The following is a 23,165-nucleotide window of genomic DNA, read 5'->3' as shown; positions in this document are numbered from 1 at the left end:
TCTCACTCCTAAGCGTTCAAGAAGAGAATGGGGCAAAATGTTCTCTGAAGCTCCGCTAGGAGTGAGGGATGCAAGCTGCCGAACGACTTGTATAAACCGACCTGGGGAGGAGGGGAGGGGGGGGCGGGATACTAGGGTGGGAGGCAGGGGGTTACTGAGCCATTGACCCGGGCTCAAGAGACAGAGAAGAAACGCACTTGTGTTCCAGATCCAGACTAAAAGACCAGGCCCGGATGTCTCTATCTGTCCCTTCATTGTCTCTTCAAATGTTGGCATTTGGGTTTGAATGATGGCTTTCACTTTAGCCAAAACATTCCAAAGGCACAGTGTGGGGAAACACCCTCGTTTTCCTGCGCCGATTCGATGACTTTCCATTTGTTTTCCGATCTAGCTCTGCAGTTTTTTTTCTGCAATTTAACTGTTTGCGCCACAGTACTCTCATGATCACATTCCAAGATGCAACGTTAGGGATTACTGTAGTATAAAGACATAGACATGCAAACAGCAAATAATACAGCAACTAAATTAACAAAAGGCAAACATCTGCGCCCTGGTGTATTGCAGCTAATGGTGCACTTATCTTGCACTCTTTCTAATATTATGCGTGTAACGAGTTGGGATTGCTCAAGTGGAATGTTTACTGTCCATGAATTCCATAACCCTTAAGACTGGTTAACCCTAATGTCACTTCTAAACTTGAGTGCTATTTTTGTAATGTTGGTAACCCAATAATTCATTATCAAATTATCAGATGATCAACGAGACTCCAAGGAGAACATGTGAGAGCATTTTCTCTGTCTGATGTTCTACATGTGTAGCCATATTCTCTAGGAAAACACCTTCTTTCCCACTTCTGTGTAGCCACAGTGTGGTGAAGTGGCACTGACAAGCTAGCTTTGATGTGTGACAACTCTTGATAGAGGCCTGCTCCGCTACACTGATAGCATGACAGGAATAGCATGTGGAAGGGCAAGAACCACCCATAATCTATGTATGTAGCATACATTTCATGTTTGGGAATGGAGATCTCGCCTCCTCCCACACTGTAAAATCCTGAGGGTACATTTTACCCAGGGAGTGTAAAAATGTACTATTGCGGGTCGATTTATACACTCCGAGTTAAACTGACACTCTGGGGTTTTGCAGGGCAATAGGGTGTAATCGGTTGATGTGAAAGCATACAGTATACTGCCATGTGACACACAGAGGCCACTTTATCTGCTTGCTGGCTGAAGCACACCAGCTATCACTCAGCACTGGGAGGAGTGTTCACCACTGTTCACACCACAGCATTCCAGCCATAGCATCCTCTTCTACTGTCAGTAAACCCAAACAGGCAGGCCTGACTCACAGCACATGGGCAACCTGTAATCAAGCCTGGCCTTGAAAGTGGCATGTCAAAGTGAATCCTGTGTTTATATCCCCGGAGAGCCCCCCCACCCTCATGAAATGATTTACCTGCTCTTGTACAGGAAATGCATAAGTCGATTTTAAGCTTCACATTAACCCCTTTCTCTTTCTTGTCTCGTCTCTGTGTGTCTGTTCTCTGTTTCCCGACCTGTGGCCCTGCAGTGTGCAGGCTGCCCATCTCAGGGCCCCTGTGCTCTGGTGGGTTCAGCGGACTGGTATGCGGCAGGAATCTTTGGATCAAGGTGATTTCACGCTCCTCCACGTTTTCCCAGGGCTTTGGGCGCGTTCTGTTACCTCTGTGCGACTCGGAGTGTGTGATAGTGGTTGACATGTGTTATCATTGGACACATGCACAAACAGCAGCGACAGGGCAAGGCAGCTTTATCTAGCTCACACCTCTGTTTCCCTCAAGTGTCAGACTTTGCCTGTCTGGTATGGCAGGATCCTTTGGTCACAGAGAGACAGAGACCCTCTCTGGACGCCAACATTGGGGCCAGGGGTTTTGTAAACGTCTCTGTATGGGTCAATGGGAGAGTCCACTGACATGAAAACTGAAATGAAAGCATTCAAACATCCCCCTCTTTGAAGTAGAACTAATAAGGCCAACCTTGACATTCCCTTGGAGACAGTTCCCACTCTCACCTCACAATCTGCCTAGCAGAACAACTCTGCAGCACTTTTATTTACATTTTTCTCAATGAACCTGCACCTTTCATTCAGCTGTTTGGCCAGTCTTTGTGAAAAGGGAGGTTTGTGCAGCTGTTCTACTGAGAAGTCATTTAGATCCACGTATAAGCATGCAGCTTCACGGAAAGTTTAATTCTGATAACCAAAACATTTCAGCACAATGATATCCAATGCCCTTATCTTCTTGTGTGTTTTTATGTATTTATTGAGGAAGTTAGCTCAAGGAGTGGCACGGAGAACCAAGGAAGTGAACTATGGCCTGCAGAGGCCCAGTGTGATTGGTAGGTTATAGTCGACAGCCTCATGGCTCGCCGTTCAAGGATAATCAGTGGTGTAAAGTCACCAAGTACATTCACTTAAGTACTGTACTTAAGTACAATCTTGAGTTATGTGTACTCTACTACATCTCGGATCCAAATATTGTACTTTTACTCCACTACATTTATTTGACAACTAATTTAGTTACTAGTTACTTTGCGGATTAATATTATAAAACATACATAAACCACATTAAACCAACCTATTTTATACATAGGCTATTTGAAAATTGCATGGCGACGCTTTGTGAACTTGTATATCTGCTATGTCCATTTTGTACTTTTGGTACTTTAAGTACATTTTGATGCCAACACTTTCATACTTTTACTCAAGTAGCCTACATTTTGAATTCCAGACTTGTAGCAGAGTATTTCTATATTGCAGTATTGACACTTTTACTTAAGTACAATATGTGTACTTTTTCCACCACTGATCATACTATAGATTAACTCCTTACTTGGGAGGAAAATCACACACACACAGACATCCTAGGCAGATCACAAAGTATTCCCTCTTGATGTGCCTGTCGATTGCTCATGGACGATGGTGGAATGCCAGAGGACATCCATGTATTGCATGTGCAGGTTTCCTAAAGTTAGTTAAGCAAATTAGATGGTGAAGCTGTCATTTAAATATTTTCTTTTTTCACTGCACTTGATGCTTTGGCAATATTGTATATTGTTACATTCATGCCAATAAAGCTATTTGAATTGAATTGAATTGAAAAGCATGCAGTGCGTTGTTGTTGCTTCAGTTGATCAAATAATATTGGTTATATTATATTAGCATTGGACTAGGCTACATGCCTTGGCGTTTATTGCATTGGTTCTCAATGTGGGGTATGGGTTCCTCCAGGGGTCCTTGAGGGTGCCCCAGTGTGTCCCTAGCTAAAGGATTGATAGTTTAACCTATACATCTTTCAATCAGCATCTGTGTCATTTCAGATGTTGCTATACAATATGTGTAACCTTTTCTGTTATTGTTTTCAGAAAACTCTTAGAATTTAGAAGGCGCTTTTAGAATTGCCCTCGGTTCGAAATGGGTTTTGAAACCAAATGGACACACTGCAACTCAAATAGTCAAATGGACCCTTTTACTCATTTGCTTTAAAGAGTGACGAACACTGAGCTTTTTAAAGTGTAAATTGGGGGGGCACGGTGGCGCAGTGGTTAGCGCTTCGCCTCACAGCTAGAAGGTCCTGGGTTCAATTCCCGCCAGGGGACGTTGTGGTTGCTGGGGGCGTGTTTCTCCCTCCGCGTCATCAGCGCCCACACCCTAGGTGGGGTCGGCGATAGGGCCTTTCTGTGTGGAGTTTGCATGTTCTCCCCGTGTCTCCTAGGGTTGATACCCTCACAAAAACATGCAGTAATCCTGGTCTCAATAATGCCTCCCCCTGGCCAGCCGGGGCGCTTGATGGAGGGGAGAGGAACTGGTTGGAATAACGTGTTCCAGTCCTTCCACGCGCTATGTCCATCCCGGGGAAATCCCCCCTGTCAGGTGAAAAGAAACAACTTGGACTACTCATGCATTGAAGGAAGCATGAGGTTAGTCCGTTGTCTCCCCAGGCGCGGCAGAGGGAAAGCAGAGCCCAGGATTACATAGGCAATTGGCACTGGGTGAAATATGGGTTGTAAAATTGTGGGATAAAAATTAGGGGAAAAAAATAAAAATAAAATAAAAAGTGTAAATTGGGGTCCCTAGCCCTGCAGATATAAAAAAGCATATCTGGGGGTACAAGGCGATGCCTAAGACAGTGGTTCTCAAAGTGGATTCCAGGGACTTTGTGGGTTCCTTTTAGGGGGGGTCTAAATTGACCCTTACAAGTCTGTAACTTTGACACTAGTGTACAATGGAACCAATAGAACCCTCATGGGTTCATTTCCATTTGTACACTGCATGTCAAAGTTAAGGGGAAACCTTGAAATATAAAAGTTTGAGAAACCCTGGCCTAAGGTATCTCAAACTGTTGGCCCTTCAAATTCCTATAAGGTTGAGACTCACTGGTTTGTACTCAAACAGCTAACAAGCTCATGCAGACACTCTTCCAGTTGTGTATTTCCTTGCATCATCGGCGCATGTGTGTGCGTGGGGCCAGCTGGGGTGGAGATGGAGTACAAAGGGCTGCTTCGTGCTCCAGTGAGGTGGCATTCATCCGTTTTGCTCCTCGCAGTGGAGTTGCCAGTGTGTTGTCGGCTGATGTTCAAACTAAGACTGTAGCCCAGTCAGTTGTTCCCAAACGTTTTAGCTCAAGACCCAAAAGAGAAATTAGACATTCTTATCCCAGACCCAAACTAGTGAGAATAGCAGATCTACATGCTCTCAACGCATCGCTTCATTCCGGGTTGAGAGCTTGTTGATCAACTGGTATTAAAAAGTCCTTAAATTGTCACTTTGGAAATGTGCAGATACCCTCTATACACTTAACTGTACAAAAGGGTCATGCTAGGGAGGTCCTACCAGCAGCCAATTCTCCCCCCTGGTTCATCATTGACAGCTCCACCCACCTCACCTGCTCCCACTCCACCACACCTGTGATCATTCACCTAATCAGACAGCTGGCTATATAAACTGCTTGAGAACCTGGCTGTTCACTTTAGTTTGGCAGCAGCGGAAGAACATCTCCCTGAGAGAGAGAGCACTGTCCTAGAGTCACAGTACTGGGTCATGCGTTAATGAGTAAGTTTGGTCCTGATTGAATACGTTTTATTGTTTAATTGTGTTGTGTAATTGTGATGAATGTAATATTTACCGTGATCCTGAACCTGTAGAGCAGTCATGAAATGCAGCAATTGCACAATGACCTGAGTATGATGAACCTGTAGAGTATGATGAACCTGTAGCATGTTAATGTTCTAGCCTGTGGTCTATGGTTAAATGTATATTGTATTGAATGTATATTGTATATAATGTCAGGATTATGTGGTCTGTATTTGATATGTATTCTTTGTATTTGTAGAATAAAAACCATGACAAAATGGAATCCACCTCTCCTTCACTCTGACCGGTGAACCATGGCAGTGTCAAACCCTAACCAGCCCCAAACCGAGAAACACCCTATCCTTTTATTCACTTACACTTGTTATGTTGGTTTGTTTACTGTTGAGAGAGAAAACAATGTTAAACATTAAGTTAATCATCTGGGGACCCGCAGAGACCCACAGGTTGAGAACCACTTCTCTAGGCTACAGACCCCCATTTAATGGCATTTCTATCTCTGGGACCCCAATTCATATTGTAAGACCAATGCTAATTTAACTGATATGGAACCAAATCCATTGCTAGTTCAATTAAGAGTTATTTGAAGTACTGTATGTCATGATGACTTTTTGTTAAGTGTTTGACCAATCACACTGCTGTAGTAGTAATCTTTGTAAGTCAGTATCGCCTGTTTTAGTTTGCTGGCAGGAAAGAATGTTCATTCCAGTTTGCATAAGGTCTGAAGTGAAACAGTTTTTGTGCTCTGTTTGTTTTATTTTTGCCCAAGTGAATGTAAACTTTGTTTTTGGAATCGAAGTAAAGATTTTTGTTAAACTTCATTCGACATCTCCTTGTGGATTTCTTTTTCCTTGTGGATTACCTATTCTTGGGAACTACTAGGAATACACCTTTGAAACCTTTGTGGATGCAGGTTCCTATCTAACAATCATTTAGCTGGGGACCCCCTGGAACTCCCCCAAGGACCCCTGGGCTGGGGGTCCCCAGACCCCACTTTAAGAACCACTGCTACAATTCATATTGTAAAATCAATGTTAATTTAACTGATATGGAACCAAATCCATTTGTATTTTACAGTCTCAGAGTTACAGACCCATAACAAGGGTCCATTTGGTTCCTAACGATCATTTAGCTGGGGACCCCCCCTGGAACTCCCCCAAGGACCGGGGGTCCCCAGACCCCACTTTTTCAGGCCACGACCCCAAAATAATCATATTTTAATCACAATTTCTGCCTTTATTTGACAATATTTTAGAGATAGGCCTATTAAAAAGTGTCCTAAAAGTCCTTAAATTGTCACTTTAGACATGTGCAGGTATCATTATGTACCTATTTTTTTTTTTACTGTTGAGTGCGAAAACAATTAGCTCAGTGGTTCTCAAAGTGGATTCCAGGGACTCTGTGGGTTCCTTTGTCATTTTTGTTCCATTTGGGTTCATTTGGTTCCATTTGTACACTGCCAGAGTTAAGGGAGAAACCTTGAAATGTGAAAGTTGGAGAAACACTGATTTTAGCTAAACATCTGGGGGACCGCCCTGGGGTGTCCCGACCCACAGGTTGAGAACCAACGCTGTAGCCAATAATTGGGGGGAGAATGTGCCTGCGTCACATCCAGCGTCGGTCGGTGCGCGCTTCTATGAGAGGAAACTAGTAAGCACGTTGCAGAGACCGACTAGGAAGAGCGAGAGGCAGGACTTTCTTCACTGCCTGGAACAAAACCCTGCAGTCTCCTCATGCCGCTGCTCTCCCCGTGCACACTGCATGCACCGCTCCTGCATGGCTACATCACTGTTGTGATATCACATTAGCGTCGTTTTAGACCTCATTTTAAACCACAAAGTCGTTGTTGTTGTGTGTTGCCTCGAAGGAGAAGAACCACGAGAAAACGCCAAAACCATGGAACTTCTCTGCTTCGAGTCGGACGGGGTAAAGCGAGCCCAGCCCGACCCGAGCATTTTCCATGACGAGAGAGTGTTGCAAAGTTTACTAACAGTCGAGGACAGGTTCCTACCTCGGTGCTCCTACTTCCAATGTGTGCAGAAGGACATTGAGCCCGTCATGAGACGAATGGTTGCAGATTGGATGCACGAGGTTTGTGTTGGCCATTTTATGAGCAATGAGACGGTGAAATGCATTAAAAGAAAACTGCGATGGAATTGCATTGTTTTGGGAAATGTTTGCATGCTAAACCATACACATAATGTCGGGGTCTGACTCTGAATGGCATAAGGTTTTCTTGGGTTTCGTGAGCGCTGTCACAACTTTTTTCATTCAATGTTTTTTCATTGAATGAAAAATGACTCACCCAAAGCCAAGGCGTGGGAGCGTCGGAAATTCCACCATGGTGAAAAAACACTGAACTTCTTCAGAGTCCTAACTGGTGAATGCTAACCTGGTGAATGTTAACTTGGTGAATGCTACTAGGCCTATCCCTAAACTTAACCCTAACCCCAGTAAAACTATGCCTAAACCTAACTCTAACCCTTAGTCGGACTAATGGGACGTCGAAATGTCGAGATTTCCCCCATGTTAGGCCTATTAGTTATCATTGTGGATAAAAGCTAAACATTTTGCGGAATTTGACGAACTGGTTCACTTGCATGATAGATGACGGGTTGAAGTTAATTTACATACAATAATGATGCAGATTCTGCATTCTCAATAATTATGGTGAATTTCTGAAAACGGCGTGCAACGCAAAGTCAAACCACTTTCATTTTTGAAGAGATAAACATTAGCCTAAATGTTGCTCGACAGTTTTTGGAAACCGTTGGAAACGGTTTATGAATAACACGTTAACATTTTGCACGCATTTCCCGGCTTTTAGGTAATTTATTTGTATTTATAATCGTTTTTTGAAAAGTTGGTGAAGACTAGGTGAATAGCGTGGGTGTAATGGGCTAATGGCACCACTTCCTATTGCACACCGACACCGGCTATTGGGTTTTGTGCATTGTGCGTTGTCTTACTTCGTTTTGACCAAAGAAATGTCGAATAATTGTGACTCAAACTTTAATTCAACAATATAGCCTAAACAGTGGTGGGAAAAGTAGGCTACTCAAATTCTAACGTAGGCCTAAAAGTTCTGTTACAACAAGTAAAAGTCTGGTATTAAAAATGTAGGCCTACTTGAGTAAAAGTACAAAAGTATTGGTATCAAAATGTAATTATTAAAGTACCAAACGTAGAAAATAGGCTACTCCATTAGGCAGAATGTCCCATTTCACGTTTTCAAGTGTATGAAATGTATTAAAATCTATTGAAAATAGCAGATCTACAAGCTCACAATGAGCTTGTAGATCATCTATTTTCAAATGGCCGAAATGTATATAGGGCTGAAGTGGTTAATGTTTATCTATATTTTTTTGTAATGATAATCAAAATCTACAAAGTAACTAGTAACTGGAAAGCTTTCAAATAAATGTAGTGGAGTAAAAGTTGCCTACAATGTTTAGATCCTAGATGTAGAGGAGTAGATAATTGGAAATACTCGGGTAAAGTACAAATACCTAAAATTTTACTTAATTGCAGTATTTACGCAAGTCTACTTTAGACAACTGGACTGAAACTTTTAATTCAACGATATACAACTTTACTGTGTACAGGCCTAAGACCATCGGCTGCATGTTAAACACGTTACCTTGCTTCAAGGCCTAATCTACAGCACGTTTTGAGGTTTAGCTTAGCTAAGGTTGGCATATGCAATAATAGTGCAATGATTTATTTTCCTCTGTCTCTCCCCCTGTTTTGATAGGTGTGCGAAGAGGTGAAGTGTGAAGCGGACGTCTTTCCCTTGGCCATTAATTATTTGGACAGATTCCTAGCTGTGGTGCCCACCAGAAAGTGTTACTTGCAACTTCTGGCATCAGTCTGCTTGTTCCTTGCCTCCAAATTAAAGGACAGTCAGCCACTATCAGCAGAAAAGCTATGCCACTACACAGACAACTCCATCACTCCACGGGAATTGCTGGTAAGAAGAACGGGCTTAAGTTTCAACGGTCATATTCATGAGGGCGTAAATTGCAGTATCATTCTCTTAGATTATCATTTCCTATAGCCTACATCAGGGGTCTTCAACAGGTTGTCCGGGACCCCTAGCTTTTTTTCTCTCCTTTTTTATACATTAAGCATTTGAACCCTAGCATCCATATTCTGAGAGCTTTAGCCAAAAATAGCAGATTTGAGCTTGTAGATCGGCTATTTTTGGCAAAGAGCTGACAAAGTACAGAGTGAAATGTCAAGTTTATTAAGTATTGACAGTGGTTAAATATCTGAAAACACAAATTGACATGAATCCAAAATACACTGACGATTGTGCTGTCAAACAATGAAACCATATGGAATCTATGAACAGGTTGTGAGAGAGACTGCTTCGTCTCTCTCTCAACTAAGGTCTCCTTGGCCTGAAGAGGTTGAAGACCCCTGGCCTACATTATTTGAACCGAATTGGTAATAACTGAATTTGTTAGCAGGAAGTGTCCCATATCTACTAATAAGTTAAACTGCATACATTTCAGGCAACATGCCCTCTTTGAACAACTAAAATGACTTGTGAACTGAAGTGGCCTGTGATGCCATCTAGTGGCAATTATGCAGTATAGGATTCAGATTTTGTCAGCTCACAAAAGTTGTCCTTGTCAGTAACTGCTAGTTGTTTAGGAGAAAGGGGACTAGTTTTATCAGACCATTATGTCATTACCTCATTATCTCCGTCTTCTCCTATCTGATCCTACACGGAATACACAATAATAGTTTGTATTTATGCATTTCTTCTTGCACAGCTAATTAAACCAAGGAGACAATGAGATTGTATTCATCAGACCTAATGGTTCCTGAGGAACCATACATCCTCTGCCCTTTAACTCCAGCTTTTTTGTGGGGGGGGGGAGGGTGGAATGGTGTTCAGTCTGTTCGAGGGTATACATCGTAATGTTTTAGATTCCAGGATGTCCTCCCAGGATGCATATAGTCGCTGGGAAGACACAGCGGTAGTTCCTCTCAAATAACCATAGCTGCCGGTGTTAACAGCTGGAACGCAAGGGTTCCGGGTGGTGGGGGGCAGCTAGCCAGGAAGTGAGCCCAGCAACTCGGTCCTCCACCCTACTCATCTTTTAGTTTAACATTCTCCACAGGGGCTTGCAAAGGTTAAATGTTAGCATGTGTGTGGTAGGTGAGGCAAGTAGGAAGCCCATAATGAATGGCTGAGAGTCACATGGTTTCACTGTGTGCGAACATCACCTCGTTCTGTGTCCTGGACTGCCCCGTATGAGAGGCGGGCATGTGTTCTGGGGACGTCCCTCCCAGCCTTGGGTTTTGGGTGTTTTTTTCATTCTTTTTTTTGCTGACACATCTCCAAAAAGAGGAAACCAATGAGAAGTTGAAGTAGTCACTGTTTCCGTATCACGGTGAGAAAGAAGAAGAAAAAGAAAAAAAGCCCTGACACCTTCACCCTAACCAGAACCACCTTCTGTTAACGGTATGCAATGAACTCATTAACCACTTGAACCCACTTGAACCCTAGCTTTCATATTCTGGGGAGAACATTGCCGATCTACAAGCTCACAATGCGTCACAACTCACAACACGATTTGGTTTAGAGGGGGAAAAGTGGTCAGAGTAAAGAGCCAACTCAGTTTGTTTTAAGTCTTGAGCAGAGGTCAGCAAGTAATTTATTTCTAAGGCATTAGATGATGGGCCAGCCCAGAACACATTCAAAGGCAATGGCATTCTGATATATTGCAATAAAAGTTAATGGATTTGTTTTATTATAACTGTGTGTGTGTGTGTGTGTGTGTGTGTGTGTGTGTGTGTGTGTGTGTGTGTGTGTGTGTGTGTGTGTGTGTGTGAGTGTGAGTGAATGTTACAGGTGCAGAAAGAAATACTTTGGGTAATCATTTTGTGAAGGCTACATCCTTGACCTTCACAAAAGTTGATTAAAAAGTAAAAAAAAAAATATATATATAAAAGGAACATCTGTAGACATACAGACATACTCCCTTTTGAACAGAGATAAACAAGCGCTTTCATAGAAAAGGAGCTCAAGGTCTCTTAGATATGGAGGGAAACTTGATGAAAAATGTATTCACAACATGGATAAAAGCTTTCTTCAGGTGTGGGTAGATTATCTCTTTGAACATATAGTCCAGTGCTTCTCAAACTTTTAAATATAGGATCCCCATTTAGGTGACTCGGTGTATAAATCAAATCCATTTGGTACCCTTCATACACTCTCGAGAGTTAGACATTTTAAGGCCCCTGCAGGGCAACCAGACTATAGTAATTGTCCGACTTTATTCCATCCATCGATCCATCTTTCTTTCCCCTCCTAGAATTTTATTTTGCAGCGCTACTCCTCCTACAGTTTTGAAAACGGAATTCATTTGCAAATGTGACTCGCGTAGTTCAAACCCAGGCGTCTTTTAGAAGGCAAGGTCCATGCTAATCACAAGTAACATAATGATTCTTTGGTTGTCTGTCTTTATGATGATGAGTTATGTGTTCAGTTCGACCCTGTGCCAGAATGTTTCATAAATGTCAATGGGGATCATATCTGGTGATTGAGAAAACCCCTAGCACATGGCTAACATCAATGCCAAGCTCTTCATACCATTAGGCGACACGCCACTTGAATCAAAAGAGAAATGCTGAAAGAGATTATGATCTCATCCAGAAATGTTGTTCTGTTCATTAGAATGTATCTAGCCCTCTTACAGACTGAGCTCATGTCAAGAAGTGCTTTGCAACCCTCCATACCAGGCCAGGGAAGGGAAGTGCACTGACCTTCTGATAAAATAAATCCTTAATAGTTAAAATAACATATATATTACAAAATACATTGTAACATTATTTATTAGTCCACTGTACCCATGGTAATGTCCCTAATCAACTACACATAACCTTTCTTTTGAGTGATTCAGTGGAGGGAAGAAAATATTTTAAACCGTGCCGGTTGTGTGCCAAGTCAGGTGTTGATAGTAGACGGTTAAAGGATGTTAAGATGAACACATCACGGATGGATTACTTTTGATTAGTGGGGTTATTGTTAAAAAAACACTAAATATAACTTACAGTGCTATTTCCTCCAGGGTTTTCGGGGCTTATTTGCTAAACTGGCTCCCCCACAGCTACTTAAGTTGGTGCAAAGGCCATTTTAGCTGGTTGAGGCTTGTGACAGGAAGTAAGAGGCTAGCTGTCTGTTTGGCAGAGACTAAGCAGCTCATCACATGCCGGCAGTATGAGGACAAAGGATGAGAGGAATGAGAAAGGCATGCAGATAATGAGAGACAGCGAGGAGAGATAAAGAGGGAGAAATGTTACTCGTATTACAGTCATTTCCTCTGAAAATGGGGTTGGACTGTGAACTTTCATGGTGAATTGATGCATGGCATCATGTCATTTCACCCTCTGATTAAGAGCATATCACAAACCAATAGAGTTAGCTCTATACGGACTGATCATTATAGCCTACTTGATACACAACACAAGAACTGTGGAATAAACTCCCTGTCGCACTTAGAACAACACTCACTCCCCAGCTTCCGCCGTGGTAATTGGTAAATGGTGCATTTATATAGTGCTTTTATCCAAGGCGCTTTACATAGATTGTGCATTACATTCACCCATTCACACACACATTCATACACCGGTGGCGGAGGAAACCATGCAAGGCACCAACCTATTCACCGGGAGCAATTAGGGGTTCAGAGTCTTGCTTCAAGGATCCTACGACATTAACTCAGGGGGAGCCCAGATTCGAACTGGGAACCCTTCGTGTTCTAATAACGGTTTCTCTACCCCTGAGCTATGCCGCCGTGGACTGAAGACTCACCTCTTCAGACTCCACCTTAGCCCATAGCACTTACCGTAGCACTCGCCTACCATCAATGACCATACATGAAAGTTGGATACCATTTGTTTAGAGTTCTATGTAAAGTGTTTTTACTGAATATGTGCTTGGTCTTTTTCTTAGATTACTATTTCTATGCATTTATTGATATTGATGTACTGTATTACCTTGATTATTGTAAATCACACTGGATTAAGAGCGTCAGCTAAATGCCTAAATTGTAAATTGTAAGCTGTTTCTTTCTGTTAATATGTTTTTCCATTAAATTGCCTTCTCCTCTGTCCTTGTCTTGCAGGACTGGGAGCTGATTGTGCTGGGGAAATTGAAGTGGAACATGGCCTCGGTCATTCCTAATGACTTTGTGGAGCACATCATTCGCAGACTTCCCCTGCCCAAAGACAAGCTGGCTATGGTCCGCAAGCACGCGCATGTATTCATCGCCCTCTGTGCCACAGGTAAAACAGCAATGTATCATTTTACGTATACCATTTTATTTTCCTTATACTTTCTTACTCGCTCACACACTTGCTCTTTTACTTGCTTTTGTTCCCACATTTCACCACACACATTTTCCCACTGTGAGTCATCTGTGATGATGACGCTGCTGACCTCTTCCTTTTCTCAACAAGGTCTTCTGGGCTGGCTAGGTTTCCCCCATCCTCCTCTTTGCGGGTCTCTCCACACCGCAGTCGAGCTTTCAGTGTGGATTCTCTTAGCTATGGAACAGCTGCTAAAAGCTGTGTTGTAGAGCAGGACCAAGGACCCCTTAGCTGAGAGAGAGATGAAGCAGGGACCCCCACAACCTTTTCATAGATTCCATATAGTTTCATCGTTTGACAGCACGATCATCAATGTATTTTGGATTCAAGTCAATTTGTGTTTTCAGATATTTAACCACTTGAACCATCAATACTTAATAAACTTGACCTTTTACTTTGTACTTGGTCTGCTCTTTTCCCCCTCTACACCAAACATCTTTGCCGAAAATAGCCGATCTACAAGCTCACAACGCCTCGCAGCGTGAGGAGTTGTGAGCTTGTATATCTGCTATTTTTGGCTAAAGTTCTCAGAATATGGACGCTAGGGTTTGGAGGACCCCCTCTAATAACTCTGAGGACCCCTTAGGGATCCCGGATCCCCTGTTGAAGACCCCTGTTGTAGAGCTTACAGTAGCTGGGGTGCAGCAGTGCCTCTGGGGATAGAGCGGCTGCAGGGGGGAATCGGAAAGGCTTGCTGGTTCCTCCCAAGCAAAGTGTAACCCTATACACTAACTGTTCAACAGCAGTCATCTGCACCTAATAGTTAGGATAGGTTCAAAGCGGAGGTATGTGCAAATGTACTTAGCCATTGAAACGTACACTTTGCCCAGTGGACATAGCAAGAGCCCTCGTTCCAAAGAGCCTGGGAGAATCGTTGCAGTGCAGTGTTTAGATTAGCCACCCACTCAGATGACACACGCGCAGTCGCGCACACACCCAGAGCAGTGCACACGCAATGCACTATGACTCAGGTGCAGCTGATTTCCAGGGCTGCTCTCTCTGTATTGTTTGTTGACAGAGAAGCTAGCAGGTTTAAATAGTCAGGGCAGTGGGCCAGCGATCTTCCTTCCTTCCTTCCTTCCTCCCTTCACTGCCTTTGTGTGCGTTTCTAAAGCAAACTCTTTTGGCTCTGTAGCAGCACAAATTCAGATGTCCCATGCATCCTGTGGCTCTCCTTTGCCTGGTATTTGAATTTCCATTCCATTAACATTATATCCTGGAAAGAGTATTTAGCACATAGCCACCTAGACTCACAAGACTCCTTTTATCTGCTGAAGGTAGCTGACCACCAATTATTGGAAATGTAGTTTGATGAATGCGTTTAGCCTTTAGCGTCACTTAGTCTTATTTTATTTTATGGATTTATTTATTTGGGTGTGTTTCAGCGGTCGCCTCCGCTATTCATAAGCAGCTGCTTATACCCCAGCACAAAACAGCCGCAGGGGGAGAAGAAAAAAAAGCAAGGCCTGCTGTGGTTGTGCTGTAACGTAAATGTTTGGAGTTTTATATGGAGTCGAGATGTTATTCTTACGATGGAGCTCCTCCTATGGACAGCTGGGCCTTGGAGGAGAGGATAGGCGTAGTGTGGCCGGCTACTCTGCAGGAGCTAGTCAGAGCTATCGGTCATATCCTCTTTGAAGGAAGGAGTTTGCCAAGGGGACAGGCCTGTTCTGACTATTGCTATTGACTGAGAGGGCTTGTGTCGGGCATTGGGGATTGCAGTGATCCAGCACTTAATAAAGGTTTGCCTGTGTTGTGGAACCAGTATTGGGTTGGGTATATCATATGGTGGATCCAGATATCTTGTATGTTTGACTGGGCCTTCGAGTGCACTGTGTCGACAATATACAGTATTGTGCTGTTCGTAGAAACTGACTAAGTGAATTGACATCATTGTCTTACATCATACACCCCCTACAATGATGTAAGGGCAAAACGGCCGCCATGTGAATGTGGTCAATCGCTTCCTCTTCCATCCAAGCCTGTTGTCATTTAAATCGCAGGGAGTCATTGCTAAGTGAGTAGGAGGATGCATGCCCTGTTTTTCTAATCACAGCTGAAGGCTCTTGGTTCAGGAAACCACACAGGTTCCACACCGTGGTTGTGTCGAAACTCAAGTCTGTGGGAAAGTCCGGTTCAGCGGGGATGGATGCATTTTGGAGATGATTCAGATGCTTTGCACTCATCATCCGTTCCTCGTTCTTCCCTTGGGCTGAGTGAAGCTGCTGCACTATGCGATGTCACACAGATCGAAATGGTGATAATCATCCAGCAGCATTGCCTCGAGTTGCTACCGTGACAGTGATTGACATGTGATAAACTAAAGCAGTTCTGTTGCTTCTCCCGCCCCCAGATTTCCACTTTGCCATGAATCCACCTTCCATGATTGCCACCGGCAGTGTGGGAGCAGCGGTCTGCGGCCTGGTTTTGGACCGCGACGAACAGGCGTTGAGTCGAGACAACCTGACAGACCTGCTGGCTAAGATCACCAACACAGAGGTGGTGAGTAACCATATGGAGTGTGGAAATGTAACATCTGTTGATATAGTTGCTACTTATCAGTGTTGATTATTACATACACAGCAGTACTTTACCAATGGTATTCAAAACATCTCAGGTTAGGAGCATAGAGAACCTTCTAGTAAACACTGTTGATGGCTGCCATTGTGGCAGATTGAACCCATTTACTTTTCATAGAGAGAGGGAGCCTGTGGCTCTTGGCTGGGGAGCATGACTGCTTGCTATAAAGAGCAACAGCAGAGTCTTCTTAGAACCCTGGGCCCACATTCTTGTGGTAGGACACAGGCAGTTCCTTCGAGTTTCTCCCACTTTAGCTGTGTGCCCCTCCTGGTAGAGGAATATGTTCCTAATGCATTGAAGCCAAGGGCCATCTTTGCAGGGAAAAGGCCAGCGGGGAGATAAACAAAGTTCTCCCAAGTTATTTTCACACCTACAATACTCGCTCCTTCAGGTTGACCAATGTTAAGTGTAAAATGTTTTTAGATAAATCATGCATTGTATACAGTAAATGTATTGTCATTGAAATGCTCGAGATACAACTGTAGTTGCATTTCCTACACAACCTGATGGAGGAAGGGACTGATGCAAGCCCAGAAGTCTACAGTATAAAGCAGCCGATCTACAAGCACATTGTAGATCTGCTGTTTTCACTACTGTTGTGTGGCAGCAATGTATGATGAAGCAGGGCTTTACTTTAATCTGACTAAGTTTAAAGTTTTAACTTGGAGATACAAGGTTTCTTCCCGACAGTGACGATATTTACACCCCCGTATTATGTTGGTGTGCCCATGGATTCTTGGGACATGAAAAGTGTGCCCATGCAGAAAAAAGGTTGAGAAAATCTGCTATATAGGCTATAGCCAGTCAGAGGAACAACAAGGCTCCCCCCATTGGCTTGTGGTTATTATGTTGCCATGGCATCATGGGCCCCGCAACCCAGCCGTCACAACAGGCGCTCCGACTGCGGCCCATCAGGTTCTAATTATCCGTACATTTCAAAGGAATGTTGGCCTCTTTGCGAGCCCCGGTACATTCTTTAAGGTCCCCGCTGTCGGCTTGCAAAGGCAGACCTCCCACATCTCTTCCAGATCAGCAGGGAGAAGGACAGAGGACATGGAAAAAGAGGGATCCCTTTAGGCCTGCTACTCATTATTTTGATTGAGTATTGAGGATTGTTAAAACAATTAATAATGTAATATTAATAGCACTTAAATTTCACTCGCTTTTTAACTCATTAGTTCAATTTGCTAATTGCCCACCTAGCCAACATTACTCACCATTTACCAGCAGTGTTGGGCAGTAACGCATTACTTAGTAATACTAGTCCTGTGCCCAGGGGGTATGCACAGTATATGAGGGATTGAATGTAGGCGTCTCAGAAGTAATGTTGGAGAACCCAGACCTGTGCCCGTTGGGCAGAATGGTCACCATTGATGTCCAGTTCTGCAAAACCTGTCTGTGATGTAGGCATTGTTTCAGCATGCGGCTGTTAACATGTTGGCGACACAGTTTATTATCAGTGTACATACAGACAGATGGTGGACATAATCTCCAAATGTGGTCATCGTTTCAGCTTGCGGCTGTTACCATGGTGGCGACACTGTTTAGTATCAGTGATGTCACCATGCTCATCTCCAAATGTGGGCATTGTTTCAGCAAGCGGCTGTTACCATGGTGATTGTCACCATGCTCATCTCCAAATTTGGGCATTGTTTCAGCATGCGGCTGTTACCATGGTGGCGACACCGTAGTATTAGTGATGTCAGCATGCAGACAGACGGTGGACGTCGGACGGTTCGGTAAATGAATAGTTAGATATTACGGTAATGCTGCATTACTCATTAGAACGTGCTTTTGCTTGACTGAGATAAAAGCACTCTCTGTATCATTGTCTATGAGCCAGCGCCACGTATGATGTCAGTTAGCTGCAGATCCCTGGAGCAGCACATTTAGAGGAGTCTCAAATGCGCAAAAAGAACAGATTTACAAGCATCATCTGCACAGGGATGATTCCTTTTCAAGCATCAACCTTGTACCGCCATGTTACACTAAAGCGCTCTTGCACTTTTGGTATGTTACAATATTTTGGTCTGGCTTTATTTGGAAATGTTCCCAGACTTTTACTATAAACCTCTTGGGCATATATAGGTACATACTATAGTTTATTGTCAACATTGTACTTGTTTGCCCACAATGGGTGTAGGGTAACTGTAGTCATGCAAAACATCCTATTGTCCCATATCCAAAACTATGAGGGCCAGGGTGCAGTAGATCAGAGCCATTTCCATACTCTGTATGACCTAAGACCAAGGGATGGTGACTGGGAATCTGTCGACTCAAGTCTGCAAAGCATTTCTCCCTAATACAGGGATGGAGCTCTGGTTGTCTGGTACTGACCTCCATATTGGATCTATCAGGAATGTTTCCCTCCCACCTCCCCCGTGTTGAGAGGTGCCCACCGAGTAACTAGGTGCACCGTGTCATTGGTATTGGGAGTGTGCTGGTACCCATTGTTCTGCTCCTTACACTGACGGGACCACCTACCTTAAGACTCCATAATTCCCTGCCGGTATGCCATGCATGTGACCAAAAGCTGTTCCAATTGTGTGTGCAGATGTCTGGCTCGTATGCATCAGATCGTTTATTAATCTGTACATGTGTGGAGCCACACGCATGGGTAATGTTTGTATAATAACCTTTTGGCCTTTTTTGTTCTAGGATTGCCTGCGGGCGTGCCAGGAGCAGATCGAGCGCGTGCTGGCCAACAGTCTGCGGCAGGGCCGGCAGGAGAGAATCAAAGCCATGGAGCAGGAAGATCAGGCTAGCACCCCTACAGACGTACGCGACGTGAACCTATGAACCCCCCAGCAACCCATTATGCAAGTCCTGCTGAACAATGAGCTTATGGCGGCAGCAACGTGGCGTTGAACATCAAGTCCACAGGCTGCCATTTAGAGATGTCGAAGTCAACCTATAAGCTCTTGTGATTCAGCAAGTATATGATGTTTTTGGCTCCCACATTGGACAGTGTAACACAGTCTTTGGGCTTTGCTGAAACAGCAACTGGTAACTTTTTTGAAATGACAGTGAAGAGGGGTTTTGTTTTTCCTCCCTTTTCCCCTTTTAGTACTGAGTGGTCGTAATTTGACCTGTTGTTATGGGCCACATATAATCACACAGCCTATTTAAAACAGTTCGTTTTTGAAAACTTGATAGTTCCTTAGGTTGCCAGAATGGAAACCTAAATATATTTTCTTACTTGAAAAACAAAAAAATAATTATTATGATATATACATATTTCTTTTCATCTAGAATAACAAGAAATACATATATTTCTTTTCATAACATCTAGCATAACAAGAAATACATTTATCATAAATAATGGCTATCGGTTATTATAACCGATGTGGGGGGGGGGGGGGGTGCTAGGATCAAGATCAGCATTGTTTATTGGGGTCTTGCACTGCCATGTCAAGTCAACAGGCAAATATTCACCTCATTTTAATTCGGAAGGCTGCATTTGACCCCTCGACTCTTAATAATTAGGTTAGTTAGAGAGTGATTGGGTGTACAGTATACTGTAGTCTGGCTGTACTGATCAGGGACAGTTTTTGTCGTGTTAAGTAGTGTTGCAGGTTTAGCCATGGTTGGATGGTAGAGAGATGAACGGGAAGCAGGTTTAACCACAGGAACCTTAGCGTCCCTTTTAGCGGGCATGTCATTATGAACATCCGGCGAACAATGGCAGATTTACAAGCTCGCAACCCGTCGCCAGCTCGGTGTGAGCTTTTTAGATCTTCTATTGTCACTATTGATGTAGCCTACAACAGCATGTAGAGATTAAGTGGTTAAATGTTTGTGAGAGATATCGGGAGGTTTGAGAAGGAAAGTATACAGAAAGTGTAAGGAGATGGTTGATGTCTAGTGCTGAATGACTAACGGACAGTTGAACGGAGCGTTATCCTAATCTTTTCAGTTGTTCAAATGCTGCACAATACTTGAGCAGCACACCATTACAAGTTCCCTGGTGTCTGCCATTGTCTGATACCTTGTGAGGGTGCAGTACACACAGTTTGGGTGCATGTTAGTGATGCGGCAATATTAGCATCACTAGCAGCACGGGAGTTTAACCCTACATTTTCTCCGGTATCAATCTAACAATTGATTTGAAGAAAAAAATAAATACAAAAATAGGTGGTTGTTTGCGGGGGCTCGGATCAATCTAAATGCACTTTTAAAACACTCCTTAAGAATAGAAAGGGGATGGTTGTTGAGGAGATTCAGGTGGGGTATTAGGGTTATGTTTTGTTTTTTCTCTTAAGTTATTTTATTTTTATTTTTATTTCTTCTGTGGGCTGGAATCCCAATTAGGGTGATGCACATTGTTTTGAAAGCTAAGCCACGACAGGTTAGCAGATGTGGTTTTCCATTTTATAGTTGAAATATGGAAAAAACACGGAATCAGTTGCAATGCAAACCCACAAAAGCCAAGTCACATTAACGTTGTTGATGCTTTGAAGTTTGTTTTCTTTTTTTGTTTTAGTTTTTTTGTGAATAATTTGAAAGATATAATTCCAAAGTGTTTATGTTATAGACATCTTCCTCTTGCTGCTATTAAGCTTTTCTTTTTCTAGTCTTACACAAAGATGACCTTGCCTTATTGTGATTCACTTGAGTGTGCTGCTATATTATGACATTTTGAAAATGTAATGTTCTCCTTGCTTTTCGGCCTTATGCGTACTGGAGGGCAAGTAGGAGGAGGTTTGGTCTGGGACTGGAAGCACTTTGTGTTTGCAGACCTTTTTTTTTGAATAGCATGTTTATTCTTTCCTTGTCTGTTAATGATATGTTCATTATTGTTCATGTTTCGAGGGTGGAACTGCCAGTTTTTTATGCCACTCCCCTTTCCCACAAAATCACACAATGTACCTCAGACGATCAGATGTCTGATCAAACTGTTCAATAAATTGGCTAAAGTTCTTTGTCTGGCATTTTCTCTACAGTAAAATTGCAGAAATGTTTTGACTGCATACTATGTGGCTCCAGTTGTCCCATGATTTCCGTTTCTGCTTTTTAATTTGATAGCAGGTGGTGATCCCCAACCAGGGTCTGAGGGTCCTCCCCTAAGAACTTAATCTTAACATATATTTTTCATGTGTTCTATTGAATTTTGCGCCAATGATTTGGCATGCAACTCCTTGCAACAAAACAGTCTTAACGTCAACCGCACCAAAGGAACTCTTTGCAACTGCCATAAGGTTGCATGATGTTGCAAGGCCAATCCTTTGTGTCAGGGCATGACATTAAGGCTTGTCTTGTTGTCCGGGACAACTAATACATCTTTAAATGTAGCCTACTGGCTCTTGGATTCACCTTTTCTGTGATGCTCCTAGCAGCTTTGTGCTGTATGCAGACAATGGACTGGAGTGGAGGGGGCCAAGGGGGGTCTTATTTGTAGAAAAAAAGGACAAGTGAATGGGAAATGTACTTGTCCAGAGGACGACAAGTGCCTCAAAATGTTGATGTCAAACCCTGGGAGTGGTTTGGGCTAAGAGACGCAAGTCTTGAGATTCTGAGTGATAGGGTAGGGATCTAATTATCGGACTCTCAGCACAAAGATTCCATAATTGAATACTAGGCTGTTCTCCTTCAGTTCAATGTTGGAGTATTTTTCAAGGCTACAGAAAAAGAAGAAAAAAAAACACTTATACTAAGAGTAAGAGACAAGTAAGAGACATGCTATGAGTGACTGAGATAGAGACCTCGTAGTATATGGACATGTATGCTTGAGACTTTTACTTTGAAATAATTTGACTTTAAGCGCCCAATGCATTGTCAATGGAAAAAGTACAAACTTTGGCAGGCTACTAGAGCTACTTACACCTAGAAACACCGTTCAAACTTATCATGTTCCTGTGGAAATGTTTGAGTGAAAATGAATATTTGAAATGTTTCATAGTTATAGAAATATACTCTTTTAAAAATTCTGAAAATTAACACGTGGCTCAAAGGCAGATTTTTGCACCTCGAAATACTTTTTATAATTCACCTTACTGTGGACACACATGCTTGAGCGTTTTACTTTGACATGTTTTGTAGTTTTTGAGATATTTAACTTAAAACTTAAATTTGACAACTATTCACGGCCCGCCCACTAAGCAAATTTCTCAGCATCCCCTGGGTGCTGACATCAATTTAGAAGGGGAAACTATAACAGAAATAGCTGGACTTAAAGCCAACAAATCATTATTTCGAACGGTAAAGTAAATTATAATGCTTTGTGCCTTTTACTATCTTGTGTTCTTGATCATGCTAGCCGTATTTTATACTTTACTATTCGTAAATTGCATTAAATTTGCGATTTCTGTGTTAACTCTATAGGCTATAGTAGGATTTTCCCCTTCAAAATGTGACTTCAGCACCCGGGGGATGCTGAGTGGGCGGGCCGTGAATAAGGCTAATTACAAATATTCCACCTTATTGTGAACATGCATGCTTGAGATTTTTACTTTGAAATAATTTTAAAATATTTAGCTTTAAGTCAATGACAATGGCCATTTAAAGGAGAATAAAATGTAAATGAGCCATCAGTGTTAAAATACAAAACAATTACTGAAAAGCACCTGAAGAGTTCTGTAGTGGGAGATGGTCCAGTAGTCTAAATATCAGACTCTCAGTGCTGAGGTTCCATGTTCAAACCAATAGTCCTCATACATTTCTGTTGTAGGTACTTTGATATTTTCAAGGTTAAAATACAAAAGAAGAACTCAAAAGTACCTTAAGAAATTTGGAGTGGCATGTGGTGTAGCGGACTGATAATTAGTTATCATCACCACAAACTAGGCCTATAGTTTGTTTAATGCAATGGTCTCTTGCTATTCAAGTTATTTTGAATGATTGCCTTCAGAAGTTATCATCATCACCACCACAAACTAGGCTACTGTTAGAATATTCATGTTGCTGTATTATTATTTATTTTGTGTCGATTGAAGTTGTACTTCAATGGTCCGCTGGGTTGCAAGGCAGCAAAATGCGTGTTTTTGCGACGAGGTTGTATCGACGTCGTATGGACGTCTTTTGAACGTCCGCTGCCTGGTGGTGAGAGAGACCAAGCAGCGAAAAATGCGTAT

The 23,165-nt window shown here is 42.7% G+C and overlaps 1 protein-coding gene across 1 annotated transcript; it reads left to right on the top strand.

Moving 5' to 3' along the window:
• Positions 1 to 7,026: 7,026 nt before the first annotated feature.
• LOC308308691 (G1/S-specific cyclin-D2-like) lies at positions 7,027 to 18,894 on the top strand (the record flags this gene model as incomplete). Its single annotated transcript, XM_080754136.1, has 5 exons — positions 7,027 to 7,221; positions 8,885 to 9,100; positions 13,272 to 13,431; positions 15,869 to 16,017; positions 18,754 to 18,894. 5 exons carry the CDS (start codon positions 7,027 to 7,029, stop codon positions 18,892 to 18,894), a joined length of 861 nt encoding a protein of 286 aa, XP_080610262.1.
• Positions 18,895 to 23,165: the final 4,271 nt, after the last annotated feature.

Source organism: Nannobrachium achirus, assembly GCF_963921795.1.
Source record: "Nannobrachium achirus genome assembly, chromosome: 23".
Classification (NCBI taxonomy): domain Eukaryota; kingdom Metazoa; phylum Chordata; class Actinopteri; order Myctophiformes; family Myctophidae; genus Nannobrachium; species Nannobrachium achirus.
The sequence above is the reverse complement of the archived record's forward strand: the minus strand, read 5'-3'. Positions and strand labels throughout refer to the sequence as shown.